The sequence below is a fragment of the Acomys minous genome (genome assembly GCF_964271855.1).
Source record: "Acomys minous genome assembly, chromosome: 7".
NCBI lineage: Eukaryota > Metazoa > Chordata > Mammalia > Rodentia > Muridae > Acomys > Acomys minous.
In genome coordinates, this window is record NC_140488.1 from 45286179 (window position 1) to 45300918 (window position 14740).

The window sequence follows — 14740 nt, forward strand, 5'->3', positions numbered from 1 at the left end:
AGATTTCAATGGAAAAGAAAATAAAAACATACCTTTAACTTTATGGTCGGTAGACTTGAATGCAATAAAATGAAGGTGAATCTCTACCCCAAACTGTACACATTTAATTCAAAATGCCTGTTAGATCTAAGTGTAATAGCTAAATCTGTAAAACTTTTCAAATAAAGCAGGAGTAAGCTTTTTAAACTGTGGACTAGGCTATAGTTTCTTGGATAGAACACCCCAAATGAAAGGAACAATGAAAAGTAGTTCAATTGATAAATGTAAAAATTAGAAGAATTAAGAGGCTACAGAGGTGGATCAGTGATTAAGAGCACTTGCTACTCTTCCCCCCCCAAAAAAAGCCAGGGTCCCACCAAAGTTCCCAGCAGCCACAACCACTTGGAACTCCAGTTCCAGCATATCTGATACCCTCCTCTGGCCTTTGCAGGTCCTAGGCACACACTGCAGTGCATGTGAATACATACGTGCAGGCAAATACTCATACAGGAATGGAAATTAAAAGAAAAACAGATCTTCAAAGCCAGAATCATCTGCAGAGCGCCTTGTCATTAAAGCGATGGGAGGCAGAAGCAGAAGAATTGTGGTTTCAAGGCTAGCTTGAGTTGTACTGAAACGCTGTCTCCAAAAAATAACAGCCGCAGCAAACAGCAACAAAGCAAAACTGACTGACTGCCCATAGAATTGGGAAAACTACTTTAGAAAAATTGTATGTCATGAAGAGCAGGAATCCAGACTATAGAAAACCTATTGCAACTCACTAATAAAAAAACTTAGTGGGCCCAAGAAGATACACAGATGAATAATAAGCACACGAAAGGAAGCCTGGTATCAGTAACCGTCAAGGCAGTGCAAATCAAAACCAAATGAGCTGTTACTTCACAGCCATTAAGATGCCTATCTTCAAAAAGGTAGATAATAGGTGTTGGCTGTGATATGGCATAAGTGGAACCGTTGTGTATTGACATAAATGCAAAATACCACATTTGCTTCAGAGGAAGTGTCTGGAAGTGCTACAGAGTCTTCAAATATGTATGGCCCAGTAATTCCACTTCAAAATATATATCCTAGAGAAGTGAAACTGTGTGTTCATCTAGAAACCATACATGTGTTCATAGCAGCATTGTTCACTGTAGATGAAAGATAGAAGCAGGGTAAATTCTCATCAGCAGAGGACATAATACAAAAATAAATAATATCCTCTTCAATGTTTTTCTTCCATGTCCTTTCTTTTCTTTTTTCTTTTTTCTTTCTTTCTTTCTTTTTATTTCTTTTCTTTCTTTCTTTCTTTCTTTTTTTTTTTTTGAGACAGGGTTTCTTTGTGTAGCTTGGCTGTCCTGGAAATCCCTCTGTGGAGCAGGTTGGCCTCAAACTCAGGATTAAAGGCATGTTCCATGTGCCACTGCTGCTACCACCCCCTGTCCCGGCTGTTCCATCACTGATTTCTTTCTGAATATGTTTGTTGTTTATATAGAGAAAAGTTGTTGTTGATGTTGTTGTTGTTGTTGTTGGTGGTGGTGGTGGTGGTGGTGTGTGTGTGTGTGTGTGTGTGTGTGTGTGTGTGTGTGTGTTTCTGTGTTTCTGTGTGTGTGTGTGTGAAGTTTGTTTCCTGCTAACTTGCTAAATGTATTTATCAGATGTAGTTCTGTGGTTGGATGTTTAATATGGATTTTGAAATGCTGAATTCTCCAGGAATTTTCTCATGAAGGGATGTTGGCTTTTGTCAAAGTTCTTTTCTGTGTTTTCTGAGATGGTCTTGTTTTCTTTACTGATGTGCCCCCAACCCCGTAGGTCAGCCACACTCCAGGGTAGGCCCACTCTCAAGTCTAGTCTAGAACACAAACTGGATTTGATGGTAGGGGGAAAAAGGAAGAAGAAGAAGAAGAAGAAGAAGAAGAAGAAGAAGAAGAAGAAGAAGAAGAAGAAGAAGAAGAAGGAGAAGAAGGAGAAGAAAAAGAAGGAGAAGAAGGAGAAGAAGGAGAAGAAAAAGAAGAAGAAGAAGACGACAACTCAAAATTAGGTAGCTAAGGAGGAAAGAGTGGATAAAGTAGATAGAGGAGGAGTAGAGAGAGGGGGTGAATATGATTAAAGTACATTTTATATAATATCCTGAAAGAAAGAATAAAATACTCAAAATGAAAAAGCCATACAATGGAATAATGCTGCTCAGCCATATAAAGTGCTTAAAATAATAAACTTTTGGTTGCTATAATGAATTGCCCTAGACTGTGTAACCCTATGTAAAATCAGATTGATTTAATTTAGTTCTGGACCTTTTAAATGTAAGGAGCGCATCACTAGCTTTGGAAAAGGAAGGCTTTCATGCTGGCAGAGTGCTGAGATGGTGCCAGGCATCACACGGTAAGAGACAGGGAGCACACGTCTGTGTCTGTGTCCGTGTCCATAATCTCCACATTATCCATCTCTGTCTCTTTCCCTCTGCACTGTCCACCTCTTTTCTCTTTCTCTCTCCCACGAGTTTCTGTTTCTCCTTCTCCTTCTGATGACCCTCACCAGTATTTAATCAATGGGACTTCTCCCGAATGACTTTATCTAACCCTAATCACCTCCCAAAGACCCTACCTCCAAGCATACTCAAATTAAATTTCCATATTGTATATCAAATTGTATGGATTCGGTCTTTACATGTAAACTTTTGGTGTGCGTATACAAATCATGTCAGCACCAGAGCAGCAGTAATAAACTGAAATGTGCTGCAACATGGCTAAACATTTGAAGCATGCCAAATAAAAGACACCAGTTATGAAGCACCAGGCTTGTTGTCCTAGCTGCTCCAAACTTGGAAGCAGAAAATTGCTGTCGATGGCCATGTGCACTCTAAATGCACAAGTGTACAGCGCTTTTCAAGAGGCCATCACGAATGAATGCATATACACTGTATAGGAGCCATACTTTTTTATTTTTATTCCTGCCTATCATGGTGTTTTGAACACAGTCAAAAACATGAGCGCGAACTTGCAAAAAGCGGCAATATTCTAATCTCTCGTGTCTCCTGGATGTTTGTGAAGTACTCAATAGTCAAAGAGAGAAAGCTGCTTCGGGGAGCGGTTTGAAGTAGCAGAAGGGTGAAGTATACAGTTTTGTCAAAACATGTAAAATACATAGAGGATAATTTAAAATGTAAAGTAACAGCAGATAATGTGACAAAAGAAAAAAAATGAGAAGAAAGTATGTTGTTGGGGAATTCCTAGCATAAAAAACCTACAATTAATCTTTACCAAAGGAGTGGATGTAGGTCCAATATGAGGATCGATTTCTAGAGAGAAACGGAGGTTCTTGAGAAATACGGACCACATCAAAGAAATCCATTTATTTTTCTCTCATTTACATGCTAGTTCTATTTTTATTGTTGTTGTTTTGAGACAGAGTTTAATCGGGTAGCCCTGGCTATCCCTTATCCTAGAACTCATTCCATGGACCAGGCTGGCCTCGAACTCACAGAGATCTGCCTGACTCTGCCTCCCAAGTGCTGGGATTAAAGGCGTGCGCCAACACTAGCTGGCATGGTAGCTCTAATTTGATTGCCACGTACATAAAAGTTTTGTTCATCTTCACCCACCACAATTAAGCACTGTCTATCAAGGAGGTGCCAGTTCTGTCCTCAAGTAGGATGTGCACATATGCGTATACACACAGCTCCCATAGATGCTAATCCATGTTACAAAGGAATGTTAAAATCATTACAAGAGGGCCTGAGGAGATAGGTCAGTTGATAGAGTGCTTACTACCTAAGCATAGAGAGCCAAGTTCCATCCACAGCATCCACCACATAGGAAGCCAGATTCAGTAGTGGATGCTTATAATCTCATCACTGGGGAAACAGAAACAGAGAAAGAATCCCTAAGGCCCCGCTCTCTAGCAAACTTTGCCTAATTGTGAGCCCCAGGCCCCAGTGAGAGACACTGTCTCACTGGTGAGTGAGTGACTCTTAAGGAATTACACACTGAATGCGGACAGCTGGCTTCTACATAGACATGCATTAATGTGTGTGTGTGTGTGTGTGTGTGTGTGTGTGTGTGTGTGTGCATACATGCATGCATGTGTGAGCACACACAGTGTTACAAAAATTCAGCAGTAGCACTCGAGCTAGAATTAGACGTGAAATGTTAGAAAAGAGAAGGCCATTGAGGTCCAATGGAGCACAATAAGAAATCACCCAGAAATTCAGTTTGCCCAGTGTTTGTGATGGAAGTAACGGAAGAAAAAGTTAGGACCAAATTACATATCCCAGCTCTGCCACTTAGCATCTGCAGACAGTCAGTTATGATCCCTTCCTGACCATCCTTTCAAAGCAGTTAAGGTAACATGACCATCTCCTTCCAATTGAGAGAATTAGATAAGGCTCAGCAGACTGTCTAACACATAGGTGCCTTGTGTTTGGGCCTGGGAAGGCTTGATTGACCAGCTGAGACATTTAAATTTTTATGTTATTGGAAGCAACACATACAAATTTAGCAACAGGAATTGCATAAGCTGAAGCAGTGCATGAGCTGGAGGGAAAACAGATCACAGGAAGCCATTGCAATAATCCAGAAAGGTAACAAGAGCCTCAGCTAGCGTGTTGGTAGTGTAAGCCACCATATAAAACTGTAGAAAGATTGCCAACAGTGTGTTGTTATTGATACCAATAGAAACAGGAGTGAAGAAACATGTTTAAAGGAAAAGATGAACCGTCAGCTTTATACACACACTGAGTTAGCGATACCATTGGGACAGCCAGGAAGAAGCGTGTGCTATGCAGTTGTAAATTCAGGATTGGGGCATTAGGACTTCGAAGAATTCGAGAGAGTTTGCCCTCCTGCAGGTTGGAGCCAACATGTTGTCTGAGATTACTCAAAGGAAAGAGCGCAGTCAAGGGTGGAAATAGTTATGAACAGAGCTCTTAGAGTTGGGGGAATGAAGACCAGGCAGACAATACAAGTTTCAGAAACTTGTTTTGCCTTTGTTCTTTAAAAAAAGGAGGCTGCACTCTGCAGCCCTCCCTAGCGGGCCTGTAGCCCAGGCTGGCTTCAAAGTGGCATCAGCCTTCCTACCTCAAGCTTCTCAAGTGCTGAGATGACAGGCATGCAGTGCTTTGTTCGGCTTTTCTTTCCGTGTAGTATACAGACCTTTCCCGCACTCCTGCCAAAGGGATGTGCCACTGTCCTCCCCAGCACCAGAGCTAAACAGACCAGATGTAGTACCCTGTATACAAGCTTAAGGATGGATATGTATGTTCTCTCATGTCCTCAGAATCTTTCTTCTCCTTCCTAAAGGATTAACACAAGGTCTGTCGAGATGGCAGGCCAGTGTGGGTTGTGAACAACTCATAGAGCATTATAAGAAGTTAAGCTTGAGATGTCTCATAGTTGTTCTCAGGTACCACAGAGATATGGGCAGCCTTGAGGTCCTCTGAGAAGGCTAATTACATGCCTGATTCTTTCTCACCAAAAAAAAAGTTCAACAGCTGATTTTTACCTTGGAATATCTTGATCACCTGGAGAGAGGGCAGATTGCAAGAATGAAAATAGCATTCCACTCCTTCTGCCTGTCTAAAATCGCCTAAGGCTTTCTGACACCAGCTCTTTTGAAAGATTCTTCACCTGTTCTAGCAGCTGTCAATGGAAGGTGATTTGAGACCATCCTCTTGGACTTCTCTGAAGAGCACAGGGAGCGCCAATTTGAGTCTGACCAAGTGAAGTTGTCATAATGGGGAAATGACTTGAGTTGACTGGTTTACTTTCTGTGTTTCTAACTAGGGCCTTGCGCTTTAATTAACTTTTACAAGGGAGTAATAGGCAATAGCCACAATCCACTTGGCTGGCAAGGAATTGTATGGAGTTGCAATATAAAAATAAAAATATGCTAAGTCTTTGATACTGGAGGGTTTGTGATACTTTAAAATTAATGAGCTGGCTTTATTCTCTGCATACACTGCTAGGCTTTTTTAAAAATGACCTTTTATTCCATTCTGTGTTAAAAGATTGTGTGTGTGTGTGTGTGTGTGTGTGTGTGTGTGTGTGTGTGTGTGTGTGAGTGTGCGCGCGTGCATGTGTTTAGTTTTTTGTTTGTTTTTTCTCTATTTGCTTTTAGGAAGCTTTACATTTAGGCTGGCTTAAAATTCATCTTTAAAACTTTCTCCCAAGGTCAGCCTACTCCTGTTTTATTCTTATGCTGACCCTTAAAACTCATCAATTTTCTTTCTCCCCTAACAACAGTGGCCAACTCATCCAGTTGCACGAGGCAGGGGTTGAGGCTTATGGGGGCCGAGCTGTTGCACTACTTTGTTAATGTAACAAAATACGTTAGACCAGGTGACTTTTACAAGGAAAAATGTTTGTTCAGCTCACAGGTGTAGAGACTGAAGGGCACGGTGTGGCAGTGCTATCATCTTGGCTCTGGTGAAGGTCTTATGATGGGTGGGATTGCAATGTTAAGGCTTGGGTGTAAGAGAGAGAGAGAGCCATTACATCTTTTATAGTATCTGGTTTTCCTGAGAACTAACTCAGGGTCCTGTGAGTGCTGCCTTAGTCCCTCCTGAGGATAACAGCCCTAGTAAGCTAACAACCTTCCACAAGGGTCCTCATCTTAAGAGTTCCACATTACCTGTTAACATCCACACACTAGGGACAGTGCCCAACACACTCTTAGGGAAGAAAGTATATGTCAGCCATGTCGGCAGTAGTCCTAACCTGAAAAGACTATGTGCCTCGAGGAGAGGCTTTGTAGACTAAAAATAGTCTTTCCCTGTACTGTGACAGCTTACAATTTGATCTCTTCTTTTTACAGTAAGTACAAGTTGATCCTAGGTGAGGAGCCTGCGGAAAAACGAAGGAGGTTCCAAAATGAGATGACACCATCTCCTATAGATTATTCCATGTCCAGTCCTTACAGGAGGGGAGAAGCAGCTACCGCCTACCCAGAAGGAGAAAACAGCCATGATAAATCCAGCTCTGAGAGAAGCACACCGCCCCATCTCTTACCAGAATACCCAGAAGCAAACAAGAGTACAGGGCAGAACAGGGAAGCGCCAGCACTTTGTCCAGGGTCCCAGGACCAAAGCCAGGGCTCCCTGCTTACTGAAGAATTAGAAGATCAGATGCCCAAATTGGTAGCAGAAGAATCTAACAGAAGCAGCGAGGACATGAACAAAGAAATGCATAGAGGGCCTTTCGTAGCTGTTGTGGGTGTTGCCAAGGGATTTGCAGATTCAGGAGCTCCCATCCAGCTAATCCCCTTTAACAGGGAGGAGTTTGTAGGCAGAAGAAGGGCAGCAGAATCCTGGAACCCAAATCCAAATGCAGCTGCAGCAGCTACTGCAGGGAAAGGCAAAGGCTGCCAGGAGAGTGGAAGTCGTAGCATGCCAAAGATAAAGAACCAGAAGGAGTTGGAAGAATTGAAGAAAACCACGGAAAAATTGGAGCGTGTTTTGGCTGAAAGGAATTTGTTCCAGCAAAAGGTTTGGGCTACACACCTTACTATTAGGGATAAGAAGAGGTCGTTGTAACCAAGAGACTAGGGCAGTGGTTCTCAACCTTCCTAATGCTGTGACCCTTTAATACTGTTCCTTTAATACAGTTCCCATTAATACAGTTTGATGGTTAGTGACCCCCCCAACCATAAAATGATTTTCTTTGCTACCTCAACTGTAATTTTGATAGTGTTATGAATCGTAATGTAAATATCTGTGTTTTCCAATGGTCATAGGCCATGTGTGTAGAACGGTCATTTGCCTCCCCAATGGGTCACAAGCCATAGGTAGAGAGCCATTTAACCAGGGTGTTAATAATTTGGTGATTTCTTTCACATTCTAAGGCTTTTAAACAAAATATGTCATTAAACCAGACTGAGGTATGTCTCAGATTGAGTGGGCCCCAATGAGCTTTCCCTCTATGTTTTAGGTTTGGCAAGAGATTTGCATAGGTACCATAGAGTATTAGAAATAATGAAATCACAGGTAGATTTAGTAGGAAGAGTTTGGGGGTACTTTAGCTGTTATACACTGGTTATACACTGGCTCATTGAGTTTCCCTTTCTTGAACCTGCAGGTAGAGGAGCTGGAACAGGAGAGAAATCATTGGCATTCTGAATTTAAGAAAGCTCAACATGAATTGGTGACCTACAGTACCCAGGAGACAGAAGGCTTATACTGGAGCAAGAAGCACATGGGTTATCGCCAAGCTGAATTCCAGATTCTGAAGGCCGAGCTAGAAAGAACCAAAGAAGAGAAGCAAGAGCTAAAAGAGAAACTGAAAGAGACAGAGACACACTTGGAAGTGCTGCAGAAGGCCCAGGACTCCTGCCGGAACGCAGAGGGAGATGACCTAGAAAGGTTAATTACTAGGGTTTAGTTATCAGCTTGTGAGTACTAATGGGAATTATCCGCTAAGACCCCCAGTTCCTGGGAGGAAGTCTTAATTCATAGACCACCACGGATTGAGTAATTATCTCGTAAAAAGCCGCAGCCAGTCTCCCTGTGTTTGATGGCATGGTGCTTTCAGCCTTCCTTCTACCTAATGGAGCCCTAATTGTTAAGAAATGTAGGCCCATTTTGAAGGGACTTCAGTGTATTCTGTTGGCTAATGACTTCATGTCATCTCTTCTCCTCCTGCCCCCCTCACTCCATCATACAGGGCTTTGGCAAAGCTTACGCGGCTACGTATCCACGTCAGCTATCTCCTTACCTCTGTCCTCCCTCACTTGGAGCTTCGTGAGATCGGGTTTGACTCAGAACAAGTGGATGGGATCCTCTACACAGTGCTGGAGGCAAATCACATCCTGGATTGAGCACCAGACTATATATATCCTCTCCTAGCTTTCTGTTCTGTTTTCTGCCTGTGTCTCTTCTTTCTTCCCGGCTCCCCTCCTACCCCTCCCCTGGCCTCATTCTTTCTCTTTCACCTTTATGCCTTATATGGAGAATCTTTGACTATGCCCTGGCTCTTCATCAATGTGATCCTCATTCATTGTGGGTATGAAGAAAGAGGCCCATAAAGTAGCCTTTTGAGAGTCCAGGAACAGAAAAGCAATAGTCACCAATTTCGGTGACCTGGAAGTTCTAATTTTCAGGATCTAGAGACTTGGCCTAGTTCATATTCTGATGATGGTTTATATTTGTTTAGGTTAAATCAAACAGCAAGTGTTGGGTCCAGTGTACTTGGTGGGATAAATGAAAGTTTCAGCCCTGACAAGGGTTGGAAGCATAAGCCACACCAAGTCAACTAAGTATACAAAGAAGGGTATGGTGTGTGTGCGCAGTATAAACATGCCATGGAAAGCAGAGGAAAGCAACGGAAAGGCTAGCATAAGTGGTACCTCAGTGCAAGAGCGAGCAGGACAAGGCTCTTACTGATGGTTGTCGCTTAGGTGGTAGGACTGTGCTTGATGGTTTTTCTCCTTCCTGTCTTCTTGCTCTGTTCAAATTTTCTCTAACATTCTTGTTACTCTTCTGACATTGGAAAATAAATTGTTTTGAAAGCTAACAAGTAGGCTTGAATTTGGGTGTCAAATGATACATTTATGAAAGTATGAAGTAAGTTTACATTTATAATTTATGTTGAGTTTAATATTACCTCTGGAGAGACAGCATAAACAAATGTAACAAAAATCCAGAATGTGAAAAATGTCTTTGCTAAGACTGATAGGTTAGTGTAAAAGGGACCTACCAACCATCTCACCAGTTAGTTCTCTATGGTATTTTTATTTTAATAACAGATATGTGAAAATAAATATAGAAAGGTCAAATTTTTAATTATGTGTCACCACATTGTTAAATTTTAGGTAGCAGGGGAAATGTGTTAGAATAGAAAGATTTATTTGACAACCCTGTTATATGCCTAGATACTTTCCAGGCTATACAGAGTGAGAGAGAGACCTCAAAGTACAGAAATAGTACCTCTTATACTCATGTAAAGAAGGTGTTTTATGAATCCATTACATTGTTATATTTATATAGTATATAGTCTCCAAAGAGTTAAAGGTACCCCTAAAGGGTTGCTAAACAGTGAACACTAGATATAGAGATCAGTGTATGTGTGTGCCTCAGCATTGAGCACTAGGACGTTGAGAATAGGAATAATAAAAGGATTCACCAGCAGTAAGAGGATTCTCTAAACAGACAGAACACTGTGGATAGTCATTCTGTTTTCCTCCATCGATTTACTTCAGAAGACTCTCCTAAGGATACTTTACTTCCTTGAAAGGAGGCCCATCGTAGATGAATATTCCTGTGGGTCTGTGGAGAATACTTGGGAGGCCATCGTCAGGCTTCACCATTAGAATGGTACTTAAACATAACCCTGCACCTACCACTCTACCTCACCCCAGCTCTAGCACGCTGCATCATTAACTTTCATGTTAGCCATTTGCAGTCGTATATCCAAGGCCTCAGTTATCTAAATGGGATTACTAACAAGGGAAGGATAACACATGCAATTCTTTTCTCAGTCATACCTGCTTGTCACATAGGGACTGGGATGGGGGTGGGACTTTGCATAGATAAGAATAGGAAGAATGGGAGTCCAGGGGAGGAGGAACAACAGTGAATGGAAAGTTCAGCCTGTGGAGCTATTTGTTGGATGCGTAAGAGTTGAGGGAGGTAGATAACGGAGCTTTAAAGTGGACGGAAGATAGAAAACTTAACTCATCTTTACTGATGCTTCCTGTCTGCACAAGCTCCCTAATCCATGTCCTGTCCGCTGGTGGTTTTTAGTCCAAGCTGCTTCTTTCAGCATCCCTCCCCTGTGGAAGTCTGTCCACTCTGGGAACAGAGCTACCGCTTTGTGACCGTGTTACTGTGACACTGTACAGACGCTCACTTTAAAACACAAACCTTTGACAAATGTCCCACAAGATGCCCCTGCCTACCTATCCTTTGTCTCAGCAGCCCTTCATCGGTTGCCAGTTCTCTAGCTCACTTAGTTTTCTACTGGAAACATTTCAAGCTGTCAGCTAACCTCAGAGGCTGCCCTGGTACTCTGCCCTCTAATACATCCTTTACCCTTACTGCACTGAAGGAATTCTCTAGTGCAGGCAACATACTTTGAAGGGTGGCCCATCCTAGATATTCCTGTGAGTCTTGAACTTGTGTTAAATACCACGGTGGAGAGATTGAAGAGTGTTGCCCATCCTTACCAGAAACTGTAATCTAGTATGAAGACAGATACTGACAATAAAGAGAATACAGGTGCCTCCTCCTGGGTTTCCTCTTAGGTTAACACAAATTTCCTTACAAATGTTTCTCTAGAACTTACCCCAGTTAGCAAGTTAGTTGCCCCTAACAACTGAAATAGATTCTTAGCTGCCCTCCCTCATCTCAATACGCACATCTTAATATCACTAAAGAGCCTCTCAACAACTTTATTAGGTCCTGGCTCTGCTCAAAGATGTGCTACTTCTCACTGTTCCCCACAAAATACTATGACAGTTCTGCAGCATGGTTCTTAAGCCCCATGTTGTCCGGCTTTAACCACCCTTTTCATCCAGCAACCGCACTCGACTTGCAACCAGCCAAACAAGAGCTGTATTCCACCCACGTGGAACTAGCTCCTCTTCAATTCCAGAATGCGCCTTAAGCTTTTTGGCCTCTCCTTTGCTATTCCACTCCTGGAATGTTCTCTTTAATCATCTTTCCTTTGGTTCAAATGCCAACTTACTTTTGAAAATTCCTCTATTCAGGAAGGCATGAAATTTGTCTTTGACTGCTTAAGCCCGTGTGTCATTTAAAGGACTTGTGTCATAAACTTCCTGATCCTACTTTCCCTATTAGAAATGTCCAGATTGATATTCAACTGCCTACATGACATTTACACTTACGTATACCACAGACATTTCAAGGAAATCATGTTAAAAATAAACAGTGACATACCCCAGGACTATTCCTCCCCCACAATTTTCTTCCTGTTAGAAAATGACAACACCTCCCACCCAGTTGCTTAAGCTAGAAACTCGGAAGTCATCCTTAATTCCTCTTCTCTCCTTCCCCACATCTAGTCTGTCGCCAAGTCTGTTGTCTCTATTTCCAAAGCATAATCTTGATTCTACTCACTCTTACCACAACAGCCTTAGTCCAAACGCCCAGCAGCCCTTTGCCTTTTCTCGTGATAACTCACAGAGAACGTTGGACCCTCCTTGTTCTCGTAACTGTCTTATCGCTAGAAATACTGTGGTGTTTCAAAAATAAAATGCAAGTCAAATCATGTGACCCTCTGCTTAAAAGCAATAACTTCTCATTTCACGTTGAGTAAAATCCAGCCCCATTACCGTGGTCCTACAAGACCCCTATGTACCGTGGTCCTACAAGACCCCTACGTACCGCTTACAATTGTCTCAGTGATCTTTCTTCATGTATCATGTTTCTCTTGTACACTTGGCTTCCCACTGGAACATAGCAAGCTCTCACTTAAGCCCAGAGCCTTTGCCTATACTGTGCTTTCCTTCAGAGATGTTCCTTACCCAGTCTGCTCCTGGAATGCTGTTTCCAGTCTTGGCATGGTTCGGTCTTCTTGCTTCTATCTTTCTAAGTAGGCCTTGCCTTTCTCCTCTATCACATTATCTTCCCACTGTGTCCTTGGTTTGGTTCCAGTTCGTAAAAAGCTTATATACTTGGTCATTTTCATTCATTCAATAAATATTCCTTGGGCGCCTACTATGTGCTGTGTGATGCCCACTGGTGAATATAACACACGTTGTTCCTATATACCTGTTTCGATAAGTTCTATAAGGCCATGCTTGGTTTGCTAACCAGTGTATCCTACTGCTTATCATAGAACCTGGGATATAGTAAATGAGCAATAAATGGTTGTTACTGAATGGTTTAATGATGGAATTGTGTTTTTGTTCATATCTCCATCTCAGTGATCTAAACAGTATCCTATTCATAAAGGAGTGTGAATCAATGAGTATGCATGAGGTAGATAACCTCCCTGAGCATTAACCTCTGAGAATGAAAGGCTGACACACTAGGTGCTGCCAACTCTAAGAGTGAGGTTGCTGCGAGTAAACTAGTGTTTGTTTAGTGACTCTTCTTCAGGAGTGAAAGAGAAAGGGAAGATGAGTGGTCGTCACAAAACCAACCTGAATAAATTCCAGAAAGTACAAAATGTAACCAGGACACTGCTGTACAGGCCAACTCGAGAGTAAAACCAAACAGAAAAAAAAAAAAAAACCTTACTAAGAACTCCTTGTAAGTCTTTTCAAGAGCAATGACGATTCAATTCAGCTGTAAAAAGAGGAGTGAGTCACAAGCTAAGAACAGAGCAAGTCTCAAGGAAGCAAGTTCTGGGTGTGGGTTAGGTCAGTACATACTTGTATGAACTAATGGGCACCTGGATGATCAGCGGGCCAGTGACCCTGCAGGACCAGATATCAGGAGGGTTTGTTTGCCCATGGCTTGTGCTCACACATTAGCTGGCTCAACAATTTAGAGGCAAAGGCTGTGTTCTTAGTTCGCAAGGGCAATCCCAAGATAGAGCATGCTTCAGAATTCTGTACTATGAATTAAAACTCATTTTAGGAGGCCTCTTAGGAATGAAGAATAGCCGTCTTCTCAAGAATTTTGATGGGCATGTCTCATGCGGACCACCATGCCTCATGATTTATATCAGGAGCCCTAGGCTCCAATTCAAAAGTCAGCGTGGGCTGGAGAGATGGCTCAGTGCTTAAGAGAGCTTGCTGCTTTTGTAGAGGGTCAGTTCCCAGCACACATACTGGGGAGCTTACAATGGCCTAGAACTCCAACCTCGGGGGATCTGAGTCCTCTTCTGTTCCCTCAAGCACCTGCGTGTACACATGCATACATACACATGGATAAAAATAAAATAGATCTTTTTAAATGTCAGCATAAGGTTGTCTGTAAGTTGGTATTCAAGAGGCTGAGGCACAAAGGTCCATAGTCAAGGCCGGCCTTGACTGCATCGTGAGAACATGTCTCAAAAGGCAAGTCACATGTTTGGCTAATAAACTAATTGTAAGAACTGATCTGAAAGTCTTGAGCATAGAAAAATTACTTAATAAGTGAGACATGAATAGCAATTGATTTTACTTATTGGTACTCAGTATTAAAGTGGGGCTTGGTGCATGCTAAATATACATGACACTAGTGAACTATAATGTGCATCTTAAATATACACACTAGTGAACTATAGCCCCCATCCAGTTTTGCAATGGAAAATAATCTTGTTTTTTGTTTTTTGTTTGTTTGTTTATTTTGTTTTTCAAGACAGGGTTTCTCTGTGCAGCCTTGGCTGTCCTGGACTCGCTTTGTAGACTAGGCTGGCCTCAAACTCACAGCAATCCCCCGCCTCTGCCTCCCGAGTGCTGGGATTAAAGGCAGACCCAGCAGAAAATAATCTTAAGACCAAATTTTTGTTAGTCAGCATTTTGGTGTGAATTGCCATAAACCCACTTATAGATGATGTAGTACAAATGCATTGGTTGCTTTCTGCAAGCCAAACACTTTCCACACATCTACCCTCTGTGTTCTGAAAGACAGGGAAGATTGAGAAAAAATGTCCACCTCCCCAGGTCTGCTCATACAGATGGACCCTGAAAACCTAAAGAGTTAGTGCAGTGTGCTGAGAGCAGTTTCCAGTTCTAGGAAATAGTATAAATAATCACATGCTGGTAGCAGAAATCAGGAACACATGGGTAAAGCAGAAAGGTTAAAGTGAATATCCAACTGAAAGTACAAGGAACAGAATGAATGAAGAACTTGGCACTGATTTGGGAGGCGCAGAATCAG

At 42.2% G+C, this 14740-nt stretch overlaps 1 protein-coding gene across 1 annotated transcript in view; it reads left to right on the plus strand.

Annotated features, from left to right (window-relative positions):
- Nucleotides 1–12818, plus strand: part of MORC4 (MORC family CW-type zinc finger 4) — a 59508-nt gene extending 46690 nt beyond the window's left edge. Inside the window, exons 15-17 of the mRNA XM_084789944.1 lie at nucleotides 6790–7459; nucleotides 8049–8332; nucleotides 8634–12818. Coding sequence (XP_084646070.1) covers nucleotides 6790–7459; nucleotides 8049–8332; nucleotides 8634–8787 — 1108 coding nt within the window. The 3' untranslated portion in view covers nucleotides 8788–12818. The remainder of the gene's footprint in view (nucleotides 1–6789; nucleotides 7460–8048; nucleotides 8333–8633) is intronic.
- The last annotated feature ends 1922 nt before the right edge of the window (nucleotides 12819–14740 follow it).